We start from the raw sequence: 24,357 nt of genomic DNA, 5'->3' as shown, positions 1-24,357 counted from the left end.
GCTGGAATTATCTGGATAGCAAGAAAACTTTCATTCCATCTTCAATGAAAATAATGGGCTCCCAAGGTCAATATTGTGTAAACCAGATAACATTCATCATTCGGAGCACAACGCTACCAATTATGGTTGTTTTTATGTGTTCTTGCGGCTTCTGGGGTTCTCCGGAAGCTGATTATGGGATTCTCAATTAAAAGATCAATAATAGCCTCTTCCTTGAAAAGTAGATTCCCCCATATTTACCAATTTTCTTCTGCAGCATGCTGATTCAGAGGTATTGTGCTTGTTCTACAGCACACTCTCAGTTCATTTAGTGATGGAGAGGTCCTACAGTACTAGCCAGGTGAATGGAGACTGTGCCCTAGAACTTATTTTTTGCAGAAATCTCCTGCAACATGCAGACAAATTGATATCAGGACCATCGACCTAGATAAACAGCCAAAGCATCGATATGGCCAGGAGTTTAACTAAACAGGAGCATGGGTTCATTTTCATGGAGACACACTAATATGTATCCATATGGTGGTCAGATAATGGCCACACGCTACATGTTCAGACTGTGATAACCAAAGCTTACAGAAAATGCCAGCCCTTGTGTATGCTGTACCTTCAAGCTTGTTTCACTTTGTATTCAACTTTTGCCTTTGGAAAGAACGGCATTGCCAGTTGGGATGACCAAAAGCAACCCCCACACCCCTACAGTGAGAAGTGGTTCACTCCATTATTCCCCCTACCCCCTCATTCCGTGCTCATTCTTTTGCATGTGTACACCCAACCTTTATTTGTGGAAGTTTTGAAACTTTTGCAACTGCAACTATCTCGTCACTAAAAGCAGCTGAAAGACCAAGCATTAATAAAAAAATAATAATGCATTATCTCCTTTGCAATGATATCAGATCACCCCATTTCTCCCATGGGCAATATTGCAGTTGCAGGAGCTCATTCAGAGCTGTTATATCTGAAACATATCTAGAAATCCAGCAGAGAGATAGTGCCTTGCAAGACATAATACTCTGCACACTTAGGGTACTTAAAAACGTAATTGGGAGAGGTTTAGCTTTCCATGATGTGCCCATATATATTGTCTTTTGTCCCTGTAGTTAAGCAGGCTTTGAAACAATACAAAAACCTTCAAAACTTGATGATCAGAAGCAAAAGCAGGGTAAACGCAGTACCATGTTGTGTGAAGGGATCCAACAAATGATGGCCTTCATAGCCACAACTACTCGAAAAAGATAGGTTGTTTATGTGATGAATGCATAATCCATTGTTGGCTCCATCAGGCAACCCATTTTGATTTCTATTCCTGCCACACAACGGCTACAAAACTAAACACGTGTTGAGAAGATATCCACCCACCATTTGGCCTGATGCACTTTCCAATTACAATAAAATTAGAACACTCTGGAGGAGGTTTATGAAATATAATTCCACAGGAAATCCACATTTCAAATGATTAGTAACAAAGTATGAACATAGATCATCAAAGTGGTACAAGCTTTACTTACAGAAATCTGATATCTATAACAATGGTTAACATTTAAAATATACAGCTTTGCAACAATAGATTTATCAGTGTAGAGAAATCCTTCACAAACTTGCTAGTACACAGCTCATAATTAGAAACTAGGGAATGGTCTTTTTTATTTTTTGAAAAGGAAATATATTGTCTCTATGCTTAATTTATACTCAGAAAAAATAATCTTGCACTCCCCAGAGAACTTCAAAGCATTTGCTAAAGTATAGAAAATACATTTATCAAAGGTTTGAAGGTCAGTCTTGCAAATAATAATAATCATTCGCCTTGTCATATATAATAAAACATTCCATGGGATTCAGTGGGAAGGCAATTTACACCTCTATGTTTGGCAAATATAGAAGAACCAAGCTCTCCACACTTTTTCGGCTAAGTGCTGTGCAGTCTGAACCTTTTGGTCAAGACCTGGAGCTGAACTGGTTACAACCAATGTTCCTTCTTAGTTCATCTATCTGAGCACCTACGTAGACCCTCCCTGACCTTTGCAGGCTTCTTGTATAGTTAAACAGATTAGCCTCTCCTGCCCAAGCTTGCATGGCCCAGTTCTGAAGCTGCTCTAGCATACGTCAAAGCCCTGACAAAAGTTTTGCTATGGTCTGTGATCGGCGGAGGTTAAATTCAGTCTCTGTGACTTATATAGGTAAAGTTGGTATTGGTGTTCTTCAGCCAGGAACTCTCCCTGCCCTCCCCTTTAGCATCCAAGAGAGTAGAAAAAACATGGATGCCATGGATGTAAAAAATGGGGGACACTCATGTATTTTTCTTGTCATAGTCATGTTGCTCTGGGGGGTGAGGGATTGCTTCATTGCAATTAAAAAATGCACTAGCAAGCAGCCTGTGGCGGCAGGCTATGGGCAGGGTGCATGACTGAATTTGGAGCTTTTAAAAAAGGCCTTGGAATTCAAAGACCTGATCCAGCTCGTCTCATGTTCTTATGGTCATGCGGATTTTAAAAGAATCTCCATTTTAAACCCACATGGAAGCAGGATAGGCTGAAGTTAGTCCCATCCACATATAGAATGGGGATGAACTGTCCATCCAGATTAACAATGAGGAATGGGTTCTGTAAATGTCAACAAACTTGTTCACATGTGAACAAGCCAACAGTAGTTTAGCAGCTAGATGCTGCAGCTATTTTATAGAGAGTAGCTTGCTAAATATTCTAAAAGCAAAACGGAAACGTCTGATCCAACCAAAGCACTTCCAAAATCCCATTAATTTCAGTATCAAGAATTTAAGCAAAATATTAATTTCCCCATTCAAATCAGCTGCGCTTAAAATGGCTTGACTTCAGCAAGATTGTATACATGTTTCTTCAGCATATTTGTTTCTTCCTAACAATTGTTTTTATTCATATGCAAATCAAAGCAATTAAACACTCAGTTAAAATATGTAAAATTACAGCACAACAGTAGACATATTTACTATTAAATCCCATTGTGTTCTATAGAATTTACTCCATAGTAAGCGTGCTTACTTTGGCAGCATCACTCACCAGTTGTATATGTACTTCCTCAGAAGTAAGCCCCATTGGGTTCAACAGGACTTACTCCCAGGTGCAATGCTAAACCCACTTATCTGAGAGTAAGCTCCCCAAACCTCAATGGGGCTTACTTCTGAAGAGACATGTATAGGATTTGTACTGTAAATCAAGTGTGTGCCTTCATTATATACCTTTAAGCACCAGGCAAAAACGTTCCTCTTTAACCAGGCCTTTGGATGCCGTTTTAAAATGTGTTGAGGGAAAGTGTTATTGGGTTGTTTTTGTTTTGTATTTTCTGATTTCATCCTGTGAACCGCCCTGAGACCTGTGGGTATAGGGCGGTTTACAAATTTAATTAACTACTACTACTATTATTTCTTTAATCAGCCAATACCCCCAAAACACTGAATTAGCAGATAAATGCACCTGGGTGTTTCAACATATTACAAGGGAGAGAAAAAGAAGCAGAGATGTTGTCCATAATATCTGCAACCTGATGCCATCCAGAGGGTTATTCAACTAACTCAGAGCAGATGCACTGCAATTAATAGATCTAACTCATTTATGTTTATTATGTTCAGTGGATCTACGCTGAGCAACGCTTAGTTGAATACCACCCAAGGGGTTTTGCTAGTGATAGCAAGGAACGCTCATAAAACACAAATGGAATAGCTCCCTCTCTGTTCTACTCTTGAATACTAGCCTAGATGTTTTGGACTACAATTTCCATCAGTTCTAGGCAGCATGGCCGGTCAGGGATGATGGGAATTGCAGTCCAAAGCATCTGGTGAACACCAGATTGGGGAAGGCTGGCATGTACTTTCAAGAAAGGACTAATTTGTATTCATTATGTGGATCTGGGGTCTGTTATGAATCGTTTTGTGGAATTATCAGGGGGTGTTTCTTGGGTCTGGGTTTAGACTAGGTGTTCCTGATTCGATACAGTTCTTTAACATCCAATAATTAATTTACATGTTTATCCTCCCCCTTTTAGACTTTGTAATTTAAGAACACGGCAGGTGATCTAGTTCTCTACATCATTAAAATAAGAATTATTACGCTACATAAATGTTAACTAAACCTCTCTATTTTTATATCAGCTTTTTAAATAAACCCCCACTAACAGCAAATTCATTTTTTTCACATTAAGGTAAAACAAAAAGATAATCACATCTGCTATACAACCAGAGAACATATTGTTTTCTAAAAGTAGAACATGCTGATTTGGGCAGTATAGATTAATTCTACTGATATCCTGTGTCTATGAATGAAATAGCACTGCATCAAATGAAGCACAGGAACATACAAAACCAGAGGACACTAAGCAAATTGCCAAATGTTTTATTAAAGCATGCCATGCGGGAAAGAGTTTCTAATAAATAGATACCTGCCTTCCAGAAACGGAGAAGCCGAGCATTACTGATTCCTAGGAACTATTTAATTAAATGTAGAAATGGACCCAGATCCAATTTCAAAGCAGTCCCAAATCCTGTTTTTCCCAGTGGCACTGAATTAACTTTCTTTTAATATGAAGAGGGAAGTGAATGGGACACGTCATTCAAAGCAGCCTTTTTTACTTGCTCGCGTTATGGAAGAAAGCACATTCACAAGATTCTGGCGATAGACCACAGCTAATTAAATGGATCTGTATATATACAGTACGTGGCTGAAGGGAGTGACGATGTTGTTGCTGCAAACCAGCACAGGTCACTGTTTGCCTTCAGAGTTAAGTGCTGGGGTTCAATGCATATAATTAGTTGGGCCTTGACTGTAGCCACGTTTATCGATTGCAACTCAACTAGCATACGGCGAACTCTTCTTATAACAGATGGTTTGTGGGGGGAAATTCCATTGCAGCTGCAATCTGGGACAGAAACCTGGGCGGTTCTAGATGGGGCTGAATCATTACTGGACTCTAGAAGCAAAATAAAAAAAAAATCCTTCCAGTAGCACCTTAGAGACCAACTAAGTTTGTTATTGGTATGAGCTTTTGTGTGCATGCACACTTCTTCAGATACACTGAAACAGAAGTCACCAGACCCTTATATATAGTGAGAGGGTGGGGAGGGGTATTAATAATAATAATAATAATAATAATAATAATAATAATAATAATAAAATTTTATTCAAAAACCGGGCTCAGGGCTGCTAACAACAAATTTAAAACAATTATAAAGCAGCATAAAATGCAGTATAAAAACATGAATAACAATAAAATTCAAAAATCAATTTAGGGGAAATAAGCATTAGATAATCCCCAGGGCTAGCTGGCTGAATTGGTCCTACTTGGGCCAGTGAGGAGGCCAGGAGAGAATTAGCTGTGAGGTCTCAGAGTGGGTGATCTTCATAAAAGGGGAGGGGGAGGGAAGAGAAAGGAAATAAAAGATCAGGCTGAATTCAAATTAAAGGCCTCTGTCTTACGGGCCCGATGGAAGGACGTTAAATCCTGAAGAGCCCTAGTCTCATGGGTCAGAGAATTCCACCAGGTCGGAGCCATCACTGAAAAGGCCCTGGCCCTGGTGGAGGATAGTCTAACTTCATTAGGGTCTGGGACCTCTAAACTATGGTTATTCATGGACCTTAAGGTCCTCTGCGGGGCATACCAAGAGAGGCGGTCCCGTAGATACGAGGGCCCTAAGCCACAAAGGGACACTAGAAGGTTATGCAATACAAAGCCTAGTCCCCACAGCCAATAAAGCATGGCAAGGACATGGAAATAGTATTGCAGTGGTGAGCCTGAGACCCTCCACATCACAATCTACCTTTGGTTATGCTGGCTGGTAATGATGGGAGTTGGGAGTCCCAACAGTAACTGGAGCTCTACAGCCGTCCCTGCACTACTGTCATGACACCAGGCACGTGGTTTTTCATTACATGTGAAGAGATGTAATTTGACAGTAACCTGGAGATACCTTTATGCTGGAATCTATTGGTGTTACCATTTGGCTACTAAGCTTAGGAATCAGTACCTGGTTGTACCAAACACATATGATATAAGCTGAGTTCTCCGTATATTCTGTGGTCCAGGATACATCTGCAGCTCTGTTGATGTGCAGTGGGTGCCGCGCACTGGACTTAATTGTTTAAGCACCATCACATACCAGTCTAAATGGGTAGGAGAAGTAGGTGTCAATGTTGCTGTGTTGCTGGGCTGTGTCACAACATCTTCCAATCTACATCTCTAATAGGTTGGATCTAAAGGCTCCATTCCTCTGACAGAAGGAATCTTCCTCCAATGGAACGAGTCCTTTCTTCAGGCTAAGGAGTCTTTCCGTTTCAGAAGGACACCTTTTATCACAGGAAACTCCTTTGGATTATGGAAGGCGATCTTTAGGTCCAACCTATGTATTCAGAGGGACGCAGGTGGCGCTGTGGGTTAAACCACAGAGCCTAGGACTTGCCGATCAGAAGGCCGGCAGTTTGAATCCCTGCGACGGGGTGAGCTCCCGTTGCCAACTTAGCAGTTTGAAAGCATGTCAAGTGCAAGTAGATAAATAGGTACCACTCCAGTGGGAAGGTAAACGGCGTTTCTGTGCGCTGCTCTGGTTTGCCAGAAGCGGCTTAGTCATGCTGGCCACATGACCTGGAAGCTAATAAAGCCAATAAAGCGAGATGAGCGCCGCAACCCCAGAGTCAGTCACGACTGGACCTAATGGTCAGGGGTCCCTTTACCTTTACTTTATGTATTCAGAACCTGCTAGAAAGCAGCAAGTCCCGGCTCTGTTCTGGAAATGTTTCTGCCCTGACCAACGTTTGTGGTTCTGGGTCTGGGAATGAAGTCCAGACCATCCCTCATTTGGTGCATGGCAACGGAAAGAAATTTGGACACTGTGCACGAGCCACTCCATATGAATAGCTCATTACAAGTGGAGAACCAACACAGAAGTAACTTTCACCTGCACACTGAAGCTCAGCCTTAACACAATGGAAAGGGCACAGACTGAACATTTAATAAGGCTCCCCCCCCCGGCTTTTGTATAGTTTTGTTTAACTCTGAAATGGCATGCTAGGGGAAACCTTGGCATGCTACATAAAATTCATTCAGATCCTTGGTTTGGAAAATGAAAATACCAGTCCTAGGACTGGTTGAGTTATTTCGCAGAGAACATTTATTATGCACATCAAAACGCTTCACTGCAAACGAGACAAGACACTTTAAACAGTTTCTTTCCCTTGCATCCTGCTTCTTTCTCTTTCCGCAAGCACTGCTTAGTTGCTCCTAAACTTGGAAGTATTTTACAATAATTTACACTGTACATGTATGAAAGCCTTAATTTAAAGACGGGCATGAGAGGGAAAAACGCAACTGAGAAAGCCTTGAAATCCTCATCATTTTCTTCATAGCTTGGCCAAGTTGAAGATTGAATGCCACCTGTTTGAGGCATTTCAGAATAGTCACAGAGCTTTTTTATTTTCCTTGATGGTTCAGTGCCTGGTCATCCAGTCAGAGGATCAGAAATCCATATGGAAAAATATAGCTCAATTCTACTATACTGGAGGTTAACGCTTGAGCCTTAGTTAGGAATGTTCACGGCAACGTGGGACGCTTTTCTTCCTTGATCAATTTCTTAAAATAGGATTCTTCATCAGAGGCTGAAAAGAGGAGGACTGTACTGAAGTATGATTTTTCCATTACTGTGTCTTTTTTTTTTTCAAAGGAAAAAGATACATTTTTTTATAAGTCCCATGCAAAAAAGAATTACGCAATTAGGTTAGGTTTACACTCGTAATTTCTGAACACAATATTAGTTCTTTCCACCCTAGAATGACAATCCTTAACAGGTGATTTGTCGTGATGGCAATGAATGCGTCACCATACTCAAGTCTCACAAACAATGCAACAGCTAGTGGTGCAGAGAAATCCAGTCCCACACACTTTACCTTGGATTGTTTTCAGTTCATCATCAATTTAGAAATAATAATAATAAAAAATCTGGTTAAGGAAGACTAACACCACGTAAAGCACTCCATGTTTCTTAAAACAAACCTTATCTGAAATGGTTGGGGAGAATAACCCCAATTCTTTTCTAATGAGATATGTGAAAAGGGCAGTACAAACCAAGTTTGGGGGGGGGGGGAATTAAGACTATTCAGGTAAAGGTCATCCTTTGCCAGTCTGCTTTGACACACATCAAATTTAAAGGGCACACCTGACTTTGGAAGAAACAAAAATAGGTTAGCTATTCCCTTCAAGAGGTACAGCTTCTTTCGGAAGAACCAATTCTGAGACCTATAGATTCCCTTTTTTATTGCTGATAGTTGTGAGGAAATGGTTACATTTTTTATTATTTCCTTAGAACTTTTAAAATGTAAAAATCCATGGTAAGTGTCACAAATAATAATATAAAACATACTGGCCATAATCCATCCAAAGTCCAACACTTTTTAATATCCCACTGATTATTAGGTGAGAAGGACACAGCAGTTCATGGGAGAGGAGGAGTCACTTCCTAAACCATGCCAGGTCATTTTGGGCTGGGATAAAGGTGCCCCCAGCCCCGGCCAACTTTTTCCATTCCTCCTCACCTTAAAAAAAAACCCTTCATATGATAAGAGTGGCAGAGAAAATGTGCCATATCTAGGGTTGGGTGAAATGTCTCGGCCCATTGCAGTCTTTGTCAAGGGAAAGAAGAAGCTTTGTTTATGGTGGATCCAGGGTCTTCTCTGACACACTCAACATGCCCCTGGGATGCCTGTTTCCAGGTCCGCTGGTGAAACTTTCTGCCACCATATTGCACAGTGGGGAGTGGGGCCCATAGCATCCAAAGGACCCTCACCTGCCTTCCGTGAGAGCTAAGAACTGCTCTTTTAAACATGTACATATGCATCAAAATCAATGGTACTTAAAAGCACTTAGCTTTGGATGTATTGTGGCTGCTGTGGGTTTTGCTCAGTGATATCTTGACATGGTAAAAAGGACTACAGTACCGGTGTCTAAGAATCAGCTTCTGTTTGAAGACATGCTTTCAAAAATTACGCATGTTTCCATTTTGCACACATAAAGAAAAATGAGTAAATTGTTCTAAATGAACTAACTAGCAAAAATGTACTTATTTGCTATAAGAGTCAGGGAACCTGCATTTATTGCAAATTGCAATGCGTAACAAACATCCACCAGATACATGTATTCCTCTATGTTTTCCCCCTTTAAGAACAAAACAGAAAGCATTGCAAAAAAGAGAGGGCTACGTTACTGAAAGGCAGCTTTTTTCTCATTTCAGAACTTTTCATTTTTTGTAGATGGTATACTGCATAACTGAAACATTTTAAATACAGCAATGATTTGTTTTGATCAAAGAGGACTTTAAAAAATATATTAAAATTGTTATTTTAAGATCTTTTATCTGCCACTCCTCTGTTAACTTGCCCACTCTGATATTTACTTTGTGGGAAATCAGACAAATATATATGGCTTACAGGCCTGCACTTTCTTCCTTTCTTTTAAAAACTTACCATAATTGTGGTTACGATTACTGTTCTGTTCTCAAGAGCTGACGTGTCATTTCCCAATGTAGGCTCATGCTGAATCAAAACTAATTTATCCATATCATTCCAGTATCCAATCTGAAACACATAAATGCAAAAATTAGGTCTGCATACATATATGTGGATGATATGATTTGAGCACTATGTTCCCCTTGTTTTGGGATGATGTGATTTATTGATTATGCATAACCAGATGTTCCATGGGGGGGCAGTATTGACGAGGGGCTCATCCAGGCTTCCTTTTGTGTTGAGTTTCTAGGCACAATTCCGGACTTTAAACTGTTTGTCTGATTGGTGTTATTTCATGGCGCATTCCCCAGGAAAGCCCACATTTTACCTGGAAAGTGTGGCACAAAAGTCTGGATGAGCCCTAGGAAGATTTGTGTAAAGAGCTAAGGCTATTTATTAAGTTGGCAAGTAGTATGGATTATTTTATACCAATGGTCAGGATTATGGTGGAAAACAACATTTATCAATATGCCATTTATCACTTCACTTGTAAGTCATAGACCTCTCAGGCCAATGCTCACACACCAAAGTTATGACTTATCAAATGTACATTCAGTTTATGATAAAAAGAAACAGAATTGAACAAACAGGAAGCCCACTGTATGCATGTTTGTTTTCCCAGAAGAAAGTATCTGATTTTAATGGGATTTACTCCTTCCAGTTCTGTATGCACTTACATGGAAATTTTTCACAAAGAGCACAGAGGGACTTATGCCAGAGCGGTAGTCTTCAAGCTTTTCAGACCCAGGACTCACATTTAGTCCACTGGAGACTAAGTTACTGTTGTTGTTTTTAATCAAATATTTGTATGGTGATAGTCCTGCTATTGTGACCCACTAGAGGTCAGGCGGAGAGCCAGAAGTGGATTTCCAACCAGCCATTTGAAGGCCAATGTTTCATAGCAATCATATATATGGTTGATCTACCAATTAATTATCAAAGAGATAAAAAGTGCAACAAAGGTTAAAATAGAAAGCAAGCAAGTGGACCCACATTTGCTTTGGTTCATGCATGCTTCTGGCTTGTGAACCAAAAGTTGGCAATAGGAAATGTAGTCAGTAGACAAGAGAGAGAGAAATCCCCAAACCAAGCATCTTCCTTTTAAGGTCTACTCATATGTGCAGAGCAATGTGGAAGCAACTGAGGAATTGGGAGCTCACTTGTTCCCTTCAGTGAGCTGAGAAACTGCAAGTCTCCTGCTTCTATGTTATATTATTTCTCTTTGGAGGAAGTGATTTGCAGAAACAATTGTTGGTTTGATTATCAGAAGCAAATACAACTTCTTGGAATACACTGACCTGAGTCATGGGGAGTTGATGTGAGCCTAGTGGGACATTTATATTCTCTGAGATTCTTGTCCGTTATTTGTGAATTATTCGTCTCCCCTATCTATAGAGACAAGATTCACGGTATGCTTAGCATTCCCACAGCTACACCTATTGCGTGGACAGGCGGAGTCCCCAGATCCCGAGCGGTCCCCCCCCGTCATGTGGAATAACGACTCAAGACAACGTGCTATGGGATTAAATTGGCCACAACTTTATTAAATTTCAAATGTGGGTAGACCTTGGCTCAGGCATTGGGTGTTCTCCCTCCCCAGTCCCCAGCTGGGGACCTAGGGAGCATCAGGGTTATCCAGTGTGGGGGGGGGGGGGATGGGCCGGGAAATGTTGCAAGTGCAGTTTGAAAGCAATATCTATGGTCCAACAGAAGCTTGAGTGGGTTGGGGGGACGTGTGCCAATGAAACAATAATGTTAAATCCTGCAAATGACAACTCGGGTTCATAATTTAATCACACAAATGCATTTGTGACTTTGAGTAGTGGCACATTACAGGAATGTTTCTTTCATAGACACTCAAGTAAAATGGGTGAAGAAAAAGGTTTGCTTTTTCTCTCTCTCCCTGCCCTTTTCTGTTCTGGTGAACAGAATGCCATGAATTGATATTGCTGAAAGAATCATAAATCATAAATCACGAAGCACAAAACACAAAACATAGGAAGCAGGGATGCACATTGGCAATAGAAGTGAAAACCTATTACATTGCTTGTGCTTATTTCTGATGACTTGTCCTTGATCAGAACAATGGTGCAGCAAATGAAGTATTGTGCCTTTGGAAGTAACAAATTCTAGATACGTGTGAGATGATGATGACTGGCACTTGGCACCTTCCACAGAGTCTATGACCACTGAAAATAAGGCTGGTTTTCACAGGAACTGGAAGAATTTTTCTTCCTTAATTCCTGAGCCATGCTATCCAGATAAGCATCATTCACATTTTGTACTTTAAGCAGCAAGAACAGAGCATCCAAGTACATTTCAACGAATAGCTAAGAATAAAATGTGTAGAAAGAAAAGTGAGTGAGTGAGGAAAATACAATAAAACCACGGACAGGCAAAGCTTCCCAAGACTTTGGGTGTCATGGCTTATAGAGAGGAAACATGGAAAAGAATGTGTGGCAAAGGATACATCTAGACATAACTCAGTGGCATTGAATCAAAATAAGAAAGAAGTTCCTTGAAATAAGCAGTATTTAGACCTTTGACCACATCTGACATGCTATCAAATAAAATAAAACCATAGCTTGGTTTCTGAGTTGCACTTCTGCACTACAGTGGAGAGCTGTTCACAGGAACTTAAATCCAAGTCACGTCTGCAAATCAACGGGGGCTAATCCTTTCAGGATATTGATTTGAAGACTAAGGAGATTTTGGCTTTAGTTAACATCTATTTCCAACATGGGATGGAAAATAAAAATGGGGGGAAATGTTCTCCTCTTTTGTTTTACACGTCCGGCCTACTTGTGGAAATGAAATCTCAGTAGACTTGCAACTATGTAGTTGTAGACTTTAATTTGCACTCTTCCCTTGCTGGGGGCAGCAGGGATCTGCAGCTTATAAAAAATTAGAGGATAGGCTATCGCTCTGCAGTAGAGAATATGCACTGCATCCAGGAGGGTCCCAGATTCAATCTCCAGCATATCCAGTTGAAAGGATATTAGCTGCCCGGGGAAAGATCTCAGACAAAAACTCCAAAGACCTACTGCTAGTCAGAATAGAAAGTATTGGAAATAAATGACACAGTATAAGGTAGTTGTTGAGGTTGCTGCCAGACTGGGGTAAAGGCAAGAAAGCAGGTGTCAAGGACTGGCTGGGTGAAGAGGAGTGGTGGGAGACACTAGCTGGGGAACCTCCAAGGGAAACCCCAGAGAAGGAAGGCTCAGAGCCAGGGGGTTAGTGGTGGAACTCTGAGGAGCAGTCAGAGGGAGAAGGTTGGGAAGAGGGGCTTAATGCTGAAGGAGCAACAGGGTTTAGTGAGCAAGGAGAGCCGGCGGCATGGAGCAGTTCAGAATCCGAGGCTGAAGCAGAGGAGGGAGGCAAAGAGCTTGCTGAAGAATCATGGGCATCTCCCTCTCCCAGAGGCATAGGAAGGTCAGGTGGTACCCGGTGTGGAAAATTTCTTGTCCCGCCCCCCCCATTGATTTTTTTTTTGCCTGCAAAAATTGTTTTATGTTATTTCATATTTTCTTACAAAGGAATAATAAGTAATAATAATAATAAACAACTTTTATTTATATCCCGCCCTCCCTGGCCAAAGTCAGGCTCAGGGCTGCTAACATCAGATACATAGCATTGGTATAAAATCAAACAATAATTAAATTACCTCCTAAAACATGTCAAAATCAAATTAAAGTCTAATTAGATGGCTTCCCACAGGGTTAGGGTTGGGAACAGTAAGTGCTCCACTGAACTGAAATTTCCGCCTTCACGACAAAGGAAAACGGCCAAGTAAACAGCTATTTTCGTGGGGGAGGGTCAAGATATTAACTGATATGCATGAAATTTCATATACAGTGGTACCTCGGGTTAAGTACTTAATTCGTTCTGGAGGTCTGTTCTTAACGTGAAACTGTTCTTAACCTGAAGCGCCACTTTAGCTAATGGGGCCTCCCGCTGCTGCTGCGCCGCCGGAGCACAATTTCTGTTCTCATCCTGAAGCAAAGTTCTTAACCTGAGGTAATATTTCTGGGTTAGCGGAGTCTGTAACCTGAAGCGTATGTAACCCGAGGTACCACTGTATAGCTATATAATCCCTGGACCTTTGGAGCAGGCATTTTTTTTAAAAAAAGTTTTTTATGAACTGCCCTAGTAGGGCAGTAATTGTTCCTTGATAATTTGTCACCCCCCTCCATGATGGAACCTGGGTCAAACCGCCCCCCTGTCCCCCTTCCTACAACCCTGCCCTCTCCTACTGTGATTAGATCCCCTTCCCGCTGGTCCCCAAGAACACTCATGATAATGAGGGCAAGAGAACAGTGACCAGAAGTGAGCAGGAGCTGTCTGAGACTGCTTGGGCAACACCCAGGGATGGAGACTTAGAGCAATGCAGAGGGAGAGGAGCAAGACCTGCTGGGAGCAAGATCTGCTGGGAAGTGTTGCTGAGTTGTATGCAGCTACCCTTAGTGTTGATATAAGAAAAAGCAACATTGCATAGAACTGAACAATAATGTGACTTCGACGCATAAACATCTTATCCCTTGAGCACAGGCAGGCACTAATAGCATGCTTCTTCCCTCAGAAATCCAACCTGACAGACTGAATTACAAATGGAAGCAGAAAAGAAACTCGTCTTACTGCTATTGCAAGGTTCTTTCCCCCAAAAATTCTGCCTGAGGAGGGAACCAGTTCCTTGAAATACCCTAACACACTTTTTCAGGCGATTATATTTTTGGCCTGCAGCAAGGATATCACTGCAAAGTGGTTGTCTGACCTTGGACTCTGAAGCTTTCTACCTTCCTTTCTGTTTCTTTGCACCTCTAAGTTATCATGCTTTTGAAAAAACAATTGTTGCAAAAAGCAACATGAAAACAGAAGACCCCCATGGCAATCAGAAAATGCATTCCTCAGGTTGGATTCAGACTTAGTCATGCTTTATTGAAATGAATAAGTCCTGCTGGGGCCTACTCTGAACATGACTAGGCTGGATCCAACCAATCAATGGGCTTGGTTACCATGCCACAGGCTGAAAATCATGAATGAACTAAAGAGCGGAGAACAGCTTGGAAGACTGGACTGGCACATACCTTTCGTGGGCCATTGCTCTTCAGTTCAAACACGTCCATTGAATAGTTGACTCGGCGGCCATAGTGGTCAAACTGAACATTTCCTGTGAGTCCTTGTATTCGAACCTTGAGACAGGAAATAAATCAAGTTGGTAAAAAGCATGGATGTTTTGCAGTGCCTTCATGTGTGCGATAGGACACTCCGTTGTGTAACCTCACTGCAACATTGTGCACCAGCTGCAGCTTCTGGGTCAACCTCAAAGGAAACGTCACATACAGGATACTACAGAATGCAGTGTAGAGGCTGCCAGTTCATGGGCCGCATTGGCCAGGCTTTCCTGGTCCAGGAATGGGCACCATTGGCATGTGGCCCCTTGGAGATTTCCCAGGAGGGAATGTGGTGGCCCTTGGGATGAGAAAGCTTCTCCAGCCCTGCAATAGGGAAGAACTTGAAATAAGGTTCATGCTTCTGCCTGCCATCTTGTGTTTAAGCACCGCATCCATCACATCACTTAGGAATTCTTAAAAACCCTGAGACTCCCCTTGCTTCCCCTCACTTTAAATAAAGACAAATATTGCCCTTTCTGTGGAACATTTGAAAGAAGCCTGATGTAGTTAGTAGCTTTCCGAAAGAGTAAATGTATACCTTTCACGTGGTAATCTTCCTTTGTCCTGCATTTTCATTGTTACCCAAATTGCAATAAATTCTTACCATGTGTGCATAGGCAGAGAGCTGCCTGCAGCGACTTCTTTTCAGTGTCTCTATAGTATGCTCATTTGCGTTGCAGATGGTTTAAAAATTCACTGTAGGCTCCCTTGCCCTCTTGCTCCTTCCTCTAATCCAGAGGAGGGGAGCCTTAGGCCCAGGGAACAAATGTGGTCCTCCTGGCTATCTGGTCCTCAGGAATCTCCCCAGACCACTTCCCTCACCAGCCATGCTCCACACCACCAAGTGCTTTTGCCTGACTGGTATGTGTCTTTGATCTGCAATAATACTTCTTGTATGCCTGGATGCACAGATGTGTTTTGTATGTGTGTGTATGTGTAGAAACCTGGAATGTTGCCTCTTGCACAAAGGTAAGAGCAGCACCTGCATATACCTGCCACAGGTCTGTGGTCCCAGAAATGTTACCTGTGAGGAAATGTATCCCCCAGGATGCAAGGGTTTATTTCCTCTGCTCTACTCAACTGCCCCTCTGTGAAAGAGAGGCTAATTTATCTTGATAGAGATTTGAAGAAGAAGAAGAGGAGGAGGAGGAGGAGTTTGGACTTGATATCCCACCTTTCACGCCCCTTAAGGAGTCTCAAAGCAGCTAACAATCTCCTTTCCCTTCCTTCCCCACAACAAACACTCTGTGAGGTGAGTGAGGCTGAGAGATTTCAGAGAAGTGTGACTAGCCCAAGGTCACCCAGCAGCTGCATGTGGAGGAGCGGGGAAGCGAACCTGGTTCACCAGATTATGAGTCCACCGCTCTTATCCACTACACCACACTGGCTCTCTTAAAAATTTGAAAATTTTAAGCCTTTTTTTTCATCACGAATGCAGAGCCCTGACATCAGGGGAAAATATTTCCTTTTAAATGAAATAAGGAAAGAAATAAGGAAATAAGGAAAGAACCTTTCTTTTTGCAAGTTACACTGAGCTAACAAACCAAAACACCTTTTGAGGTGACAGAAATATGTTTGGCGTGCAGTACTGCGAAGCTCAAACAGCTCTTAAGACAATTTTTTTAAAAAAGTTTTGTTTTATGAGTGTGATTTGAAATGTGGGGGTTTGAATCATTGGTTCATATTCTTTCAGCAAAAACGTTGAAAAAGGAAATATAAGCAGGCTTTTCGTTCTGCCCAAATATTTAAAACCCTGAGCCAGTTACAGTAGCTTAGAGCTGCCCACCTGAAATAAACAAAAAGGAAACAATCACAATAATGCATCAACTGCTAGTCGCTTTAGAGGTTTATGATGTTTCCCAATATCCATACAATGACTTCAAAAAAAGCAACTGGCTTTAAGTCTTTGAAAGAACTACACCTGTTTCAACGTTCTCTCCATGTCAATCCCTTGGCTCCACGGTGCAGCCGGGTTTGCAAGACAATCCCCTGCGTTCCCCCTCCTAGAAATGTCAATTTTCTGCCTTCGAAGGTTACGGAACGTCTCGGCCATCACAAGCACTCCATCGTAGGTTAGAGCAGAGGTATACTAAGAAAATGTAGAGATTGGGCATATCTTAACAGTTTTGTTTTGTAAGGAAACTGGTTCAACTTTAAGAATATATCTATGAACAACTTTTCTCTCTCTCTAATGGAGGCTGAAGCTGATTAGAATGGTTTTGTGGACCAGAGTTTGTGCCCAAAAGCAACTCTTATTCTTAAATAACTTTATTTCAAATAGCAATAGTTGCTGCAGTTGCTAATAATAACTGGGACAACTTTTTAATAGAGCAAAAGGTTTTTAATTTACTGCTTGAACAGAAACTAAACAAAAGGAAGTCAATTTGGTGCCTTCCAGATGCTGCTGCAGGACTACAACTCCCATCAGCCCCAGCCAGCATGACTAATGGACAGGGACCATAGGAATGGCAAGCCAACAATAACTAGAGGGCACCACATTGGCTATCCCTGAACTAAACATATTGAACCTGCAAAGATCGATCCTAATTACTTTAACACCATGCCAGGAGACAGATAGCATTGACAATAGCTGCAGTGATTATTTTTTTTAAAAAAGGTATGGCAAGTATGCATCGTTTAAGTTAACCTATTTGAGCAGTCATTTTAGGATACATTGCAGACAAGTACCTTAGGAGGAGTCTCTGACCCTGGGTATTCCCTCTGGTCCAGTTTCTTCCACCGTTGCATGAGTTTAGCAACCATAGGCGTATTAAAATCCACCAGCTGAAACCCTGTGACATTGGCTCCTCCATGCATAAATCTGTCCAAAGAAATATCCTTGAATCCCTGCAAAAATCAATTAATGCAACACAAATTGAAAATTCTCCACACACTTTAAGTGACCGTACATAAACAGCCACAAAGTAAATCACATTATATATATATATATATATATATATATATATATATATATATCACATGAACAAGGACTTAAATTAGAATCGTAGAATTGGTTGTGACCCCAAATGTCAACATCCAATCCCTGCAAATGCAGGAAACTTACTACTGTAGCATCCCTGATATGTGGCCATCCAGCCTTCACTTAAAACATCCAGTGAAGAAGACTCTATCACCTTCTGAAGCAGTTTGTTCCACGACTGAATAGTTCATGGTGTCATTAAGTTCTTCCATATGCTTATTATTAATCATTTTTTCTTGTTGTTTGGAACTACAGCTTCATGTCCATCAGTTTGCTCCATGTGACAGCCTTTCAAATATTTGAAGGTGGCTATCATATAAACACTTAATTCTCTCTTCTCTCTGCTCCTCGGGTCTTTCCACATAGGACGCGCACCCCAGGCCCTTCACCATCTTTGTTGCCCTATCCTGGTCAGTTCTGGTTTGTCAATACCCTTCTTGAACTGCAGTATCCAAAAGTGCTTCAAATAAAGCCTGAGCAAAGCAGAATACACTAGCACCATTACTTCTTGTGATCTGGACATTATATTTCTCTTGATGAAAGTTGTGTTAGCCTTTATAGTGACTGGATCATATTTAGTCATTCGTCAGCTAAACCACCTGGGCCTAGACCCTTTTCACATGACCTGCCAGCTAAACCCCAGTGCTTGAGATTACAATATACTTTAAACAAAATACAAGTACTTAAGAATGAAATCTATTGCAACAAAAACTAAGTCCTTCAGTACCAGCTACTGTGGCTGCACAGTACAGTACTACAGATCTCTTCCCCATTCCAGATGATGAGTCAAACATGTTCCAACTAAATTTTAACCAGGATTGCCCTGTAACTTACAGTTCAAAGTCAATAGCAAGATATTCAGCTCAAAAGACCTACTGGTGCCTGCACTTAAGAGTAATCCCACCACGGTGAAATAAATAACTGTGGAAACAATTGCATTTTCCTAGTGAATGTTTTTCTGCAACCGGAGTACTTGGAAGACTTTGCCGCAGAATCTGGTATTTCTGTATGCGTGTGCAGAATGGAGAAACGGCTGTGGTTTGCTGTTGTGTCATCTTGTTATGGTTGGAATGCTGTTTTTTGTTACTTCTTGCCTTTGGACTGATTTCTGTAATCATTATAACTAAGAACAATAGGATTGTGCCAAAGTACATTTATTTATCCCCTTCATGGATCACTGCCTTGCTGTGGCGAAGGGGCTTGAATAACTCAGAGAAGCTATGAGCTATGCCGTGCAGGGCCACCCAAGATGGACAGGTCATAGTGGAGAGTTTTGACCAAACGTGATCCACCTGGAGGAGGAACCGGCAAGCCACTCCAGTATCCCTGCCAAGAAAACTCCATGGACAAAGACAACAGGCATATAAAAGTTATGACGCTGGAAGATGAGCCCCTCAGGTCGGAAGGCATCCAACATGCTACTGAGGAAGAGTGGAGGACAAGTACAAGTAGATTCAGAGCTGATGAAGCGGCTGGGCCAAAGCCGAAAGGACGCTCAGTTGCGGATATGCCTGGAAGCGAAAGGAAAGTCCAATGCTGTAAAGAAAAATATTGCATAGGAACCTGGAATGTAAGAACCATGAACCTTGGTAAGTTGGATGTGGTCAAAAATGAGATGGCAAGAATAAATATTGACATCCTGGGCATCAGTGAACTAAAATGAACGGGAATGGGAGAATTCAGTTTGGATGACCATCATATCTACTACTGTGGGCAAGAATCCCATAAAAGAAATGGAGTGGCCCTCATAGTCAACAAAAGAGTGGCAAAAGCTGTACTGGGATGCAATCTCAAAAATGATAGACTGATCTCGATACGAATCCAAGGCAGACCTTTTAACATCACAGTAATCCAAGTTTATGCACCAACCACTGGTGCTGAAGAAACTGAAATTGATCAGTTCTATGAAGACTTACAACACCTTATAGAAATGACACCAAAGAAGGATGTTCTTCTCATTATAGGGGATTGGAATGCTAAAGTAAAGAGTCAAGAGATAAAAGGAACAACTGGCAAGTTTGGCCTTGGAGTTCAAAATGAAGCAGGGCAAAGGCTAATAGAGTTCTGCCAAGAGAACAAGCTGGTCATCACAAACACTCTTTTCCAACAACACAAGAGATGACTCTACACATGGACATCGCCAGATGGGCAGCATCAAAATCAGATTGATTATATTCTCTGCAGCCAAAGATGGAGAAGCTCTATGCAGTCAGCAAAAACAAGACCTGGAGCTGACTGTGGCTCAGATCATCAGCTTCTTATAGCAAAATTCAAGCTTAAACTGAAGAAAGTAGGAAAAACCACTGGGCCGGTAAGATACAATCTAAGTCAAATCCCTTATGAATACACAGTGGAAGTGAGGAACAGGTTTAAGGATTTAGATTTGGTGGACAGAGTGCCTGAAGAACTATGGATGGAGGCTCGTAACATTATACAGGAGGCAGCAACTAAAACCATCCCAATGAAAAGGAAATGCAAGAAAGCAAAGTGGCTGTCCAACGAGGCCTTACAAATAGCGGGGGAGAGAAAGCAAGCAAAATGCGAGGGAGATAGTGAAAGATACAGGAAATTGAATGCAAATTTCCAAAAAATAGCAAGGAGAGACAAGAAGGCCTTCTTAAACGAGCAATGCAAAGAAATAGAGGAAAACAATAGAATGGGAAAAACCAGAGATCTGTTCAAGAAAATTGGAGATATGAAAGGAACATTTCGTACATAGATTACGATAATAAAAGACAAAAGTGGAAAGGACCTAACAGAAGCAGAAGACATCAAGAAGAGGTGGCAAGAATACACAGAGGAATTATACCAGAAAGATATGGATGTCTCTTACACCCCAGGTAGTGTGGTTGCTGACCTTGAGCCAGACATCCTGGAGAGTGAAGTCAAATGGGCCTTAGAAAGCACTGCTAATAACAAGGCCAGTGGAAGTGATGATATTCCAGTTGAACTATTTAAAATTTTAAACGATGATGCTGTTAAGGTGCTACACTCACCTTTGATGCAACCATGTGTGTGTGCTAATGGGGACAATTCCAGTAGGTGAGTAGTCATACGGTTTCAACCAAGCCAGTGGAGGGAGCCTCGATGTATCAACTCTCCCTCAGTTGCTTTAACCCAGGAGCAAACCTATCTATGAGATACTTTGATCTCCAATGAGCCAACCCTATCTCACTCTTTTTGACTGCACAATCTCAATTTAATAAGGCCATGAAGGATTTTGCCAGACAAGCATGAAGTTAATTCATAAAAAAATGTTCTTACCAGGTTTGCAAGGATGTAATGATAGTTTTTAACATGCTTTCCAACACTCACAATCTGTAGGAAGAAGGAAACAAAGAGAACAATGGATACGGCATTACTTCAAACAGTGGGTATCGCTTATGACATATAATTTGGGTAATATAATGTTGAGATTGTTTTACCTCTTCATCAACATTACAAAGGTACCTAACAATTTCAGTGCCTAGATGTTCGAAAAGAGCTCAAATAATCGCAAATGTGAATTAAATTTCTGCCACGTTTCTGCATTTTTCACTCTCTGTTTCACTAGCCTTGCGAAGGCTACCTTGGCAGGATGAGTTTGCAACTAGTTACAGAAGTGCAGGTTGAAAAAGCTATCAAAGGCGTATAGCAGCAAATGTCCAGGTTTGTCCTAAAGCAAGATCAGTCAAAGTTCCTCAAAATCAGAGCAGACAGATCTATAGAGAAAGTCAGAGTTCCTTGTAAATGAAGATATGCCAGAGAATTTATTGTACAAGCCATCAACTTCCCTTATTCCACCCAATCAATGAGATGAAACCATCATATCAAACCATATAAACATGGGCATGTGAATTCAAATCTGGATCATCCATTGAGTTGCCATCTGCCCAGCAGACACTTTTGGTCATTTTTTAAATAGTATTTTGCACCTTTCTCTTTTATTACATCTTAACTTCTGCTTTAACTATGGTTAATTTTTTCTGCTGCTCTGTTTTTTTCCTGCTGTTTTGTGTAACTTATTGGTTTTAAAAACTTTTTTTGTAAACTGCCTTGAGAGTCTTATAAGTCAAAAGGCAAGGTATGCATTCCTTAAACACAGGAATAAATTAATACGGAGCCCTCAAAATAAAACAACTCTTTCCTTTAAGTATTGTTAGATACCACCCGCAATCTATGAGTGGTGTGGGGTTCCAGTGAGTTTCAGGAGCTCAGGATTCTGGTTTCCTTTTAGAAATAAGGCACAGTGAGACTATGGTGTCTTTAGGATATATGGTTTATTTACACATATATACAACATGAGCCTATGATGTAGGGGCTCACAGCATTATCACATCAAGAGGGTCTTGCTTGTCCTGTATCTGCAACCTTGGATTTAAACTGACTTCAGCCATGGCTCTGACACTCTCAGCAGCTTGTTGACTTTTACAGACTGCAACCTCTTTTCTCTTTGTCATCTCCCAGCCAATTCTAAAGACTTTCCTTCCAAAACTCCTCTTTGTTTTCCAGACTACCTCAGAGCTAGAGGATGGGCTTCACCAAACTGCCATCTGGCTCTGACTTTGCCTTCTTAATGGTTTTTCTAAATGGGTCATTACCTTCCCTTTGTGTTTCTTAATGGCTCATCTCCCAGGCAATTACCAGGCTGGCCTGCCTATTCCAGCAATTGAATCTGTGCTGAATCCAGGCGTTAGAAGGGGGATTCCAGGCATTCCACCTATCCCCGGAGAGCTCATCAGTCTGCCATTTTGTAGAGACAGTTAAACACCTGTTGAAACATACTGCCTCCCATAACAAATGACAATGTTGCTGAGGCTTCCCCTGTATGACTGTGTGACATATCCACTGCCTGGATAAAAAGAACAGTGCCTCACTGTGCTATAAATCTGTAAGGGGCACGGGGGCTTTTCACAAGTAGAAGGTTGAGAGTAGAGTGGCAATATTGCGGCAGGAACAGCAACAATATAAACATGGAAAGAGATGAGATTTCTATGCAGCACCTGAAGCAAGTATAAATCTTTCACAAAGTATTTTAAAAGCCTTTGAGGGAGACAAAAAAAGATGATTCACTGAGTGCAGGCAAACATTCAGTACCAATGCAGTAGCGCTGAAGTTAGTCTTTGGAGAAAGACTTTGCAATACAACAGGTTTTACGGGTTGATTGAAGGAGGCAGCTGGCATTGAGGTGCCTGTTGATAGTTTTCATTCCAAGATAAAAAGCAGAAGACCTAGCCAGGATACAACTGGCAGGGCATTCATAACTGGAAGACAGTAACTCTCCCTGCCACCCCACCAAATGTAGAGGCAGGCTGGAGTGTTACATCTACAAAGAAAGCACCTAGTTATATGGGAAAGGGGAGATACAAAGGACATATGAAAAAGCATTAACGAGTATCATTTCAGCAAGTTTCCTGTAAAAGTGTGGGTTGCACTGGCTCTCAGTGGGCTGATGCACATCTCCAAAGCCCCTATCAGGTGGGGTGATGCCCTGTTGGGAGATGCTCTGAGGAAGAATGCTTTTGTACATGGTTCCTGATTGATCTTTTCCCTGTGGGTTTAGGCAGATGGCTTTTTACAAAATTCTCATTTATGTAACTGAAATCTCAGCTATCACTATTTTATGCTAGATATGCTCGTTGACTGTTATATTTGGATATGTGCATGCACATTTTATTACGGCTTTCTGTTCCTATTTTAACGAAGGCTTTGTTTTGTTTTGTTTTTAAATATGAACATCAACGACGAGGCCTTTAAGTCACCGCTGTTGGAACCACTGCTAAGCCTGCAGATGTTTAAAACATCAAATATAATAATCCTTCTCATTAGAGTTCTTTAGGCCAAGTTATAATGTAAGTTTATTGTTCCAGCCAAAGGCTAGAACAAACCGCAATATTTTGGCACCATAAAGGCTAACAAATATTTTGTGATATCAGCTTTTCTAAGCAACAGCCTGCTCCATAGGATTGTCAATCAATCAGAAAAAGCACACACTTGTTTTATTTAAAGCCAGTTACTAGAAAAGCAAGGGGCACAGATTGTGCCTTCTTCCCTCTCTTTTATTTTTGGACATAGACATATTGCTGAGCTCTGCTTCTGCACTTGCCCAAGCATTGTAAGTATTTGCCGCTTTACATGCAAATGATCATACACTAGTATCGAAAGTGCTTCACATGCATTAATCCTTGCAACATTCTGTAAAGGTTGGGTAAGGATTATTTCCCCCACATTGCAGTGTGTATGTGTGGATCGGGGGGCGGAGGAAGGAGGGAGAAAGAGAGAGAGTTGCTTGCTTAAAGCTGCCCAGTGAGGTCACGGCAAAGACAGGATCCAAACTGGGAACTTCCTCATTCGTAGTTCAATCTTTTAACCATTATGCTCAATCAGGGTCAAGGCATAACTAAGTTGTGTTCAGCAATCCTACATTTTTGCTTAAGAACATTAAGGTTGATTCATCTAGTGCATCATGACTGGCAAAAAACAAAACAAAACAAAAAACGCTGTTGGACCACAAAGAATTTAGCAACAAGTTAGAGGGATGGATTCAATACTGTGCTATGATGAACATCCTTTTTTGCAGAAGCACTACAGTCTGCCAGACAGAATGATCCCCCTCTCCTTCCCCCTGAGGTACCACTGTAATAAGGAAACCGTATCCACCCCTGTATCATGCCTCTCTATCTGGCCCTTGTTAATCTTCCCAGGCTATACCCTG

At 41.3% G+C, this 24,357-nt stretch overlaps 1 protein-coding gene across 6 annotated transcripts in view; it reads right to left on the bottom strand.

Annotated features, from left to right (window-relative positions):
- Positions 1-24,357, bottom strand: part of GRIA4 (glutamate ionotropic receptor AMPA type subunit 4) — a 214,051-nt gene that overhangs the window by 39,199 nt on the left and 150,495 nt on the right. For 5 of the 6 annotated variants that reach the window (XR_013985100.1, XM_081001903.1, XM_081001904.1 and 2 more), the window contains exons 5-9: positions 20,928-20,981; positions 17,372-17,530; positions 16,605-16,772; positions 14,597-14,701; positions 9,471-9,581 (exon numbers count right to left, since the gene is read on the bottom strand). Coding sequence is in view for 5 of the 6 variants with exons in the window: in XM_081001903.1 (XP_080858029.1) it covers positions 9,471-9,581; positions 14,597-14,701; positions 16,605-16,772; positions 17,372-17,530; positions 20,928-20,981 (597 nt within the window). In the remaining variant the exon portion in view is untranslated. Of the gene's footprint in view, positions 1-6,736; positions 7,611-9,470; positions 9,582-14,596; positions 14,702-16,604; positions 16,773-17,371; positions 17,531-20,927; positions 20,982-24,357 lie in introns of those variants that run through there. The other variant, XM_081001905.1, reaches the window with a different exon arrangement.

Source organism: Podarcis pityusensis (assembly GCF_964106645.2).
Source record: "Podarcis pityusensis genome assembly, chromosome: 4".
Taxonomy (NCBI): Eukaryota; Metazoa; Chordata; class Lepidosauria; order Squamata; family Lacertidae; genus Podarcis; species Podarcis pityusensis.
The sequence above is the reverse complement of the archived record's forward strand: the minus strand, read 5'-3'. Positions and strand labels throughout refer to the sequence as shown.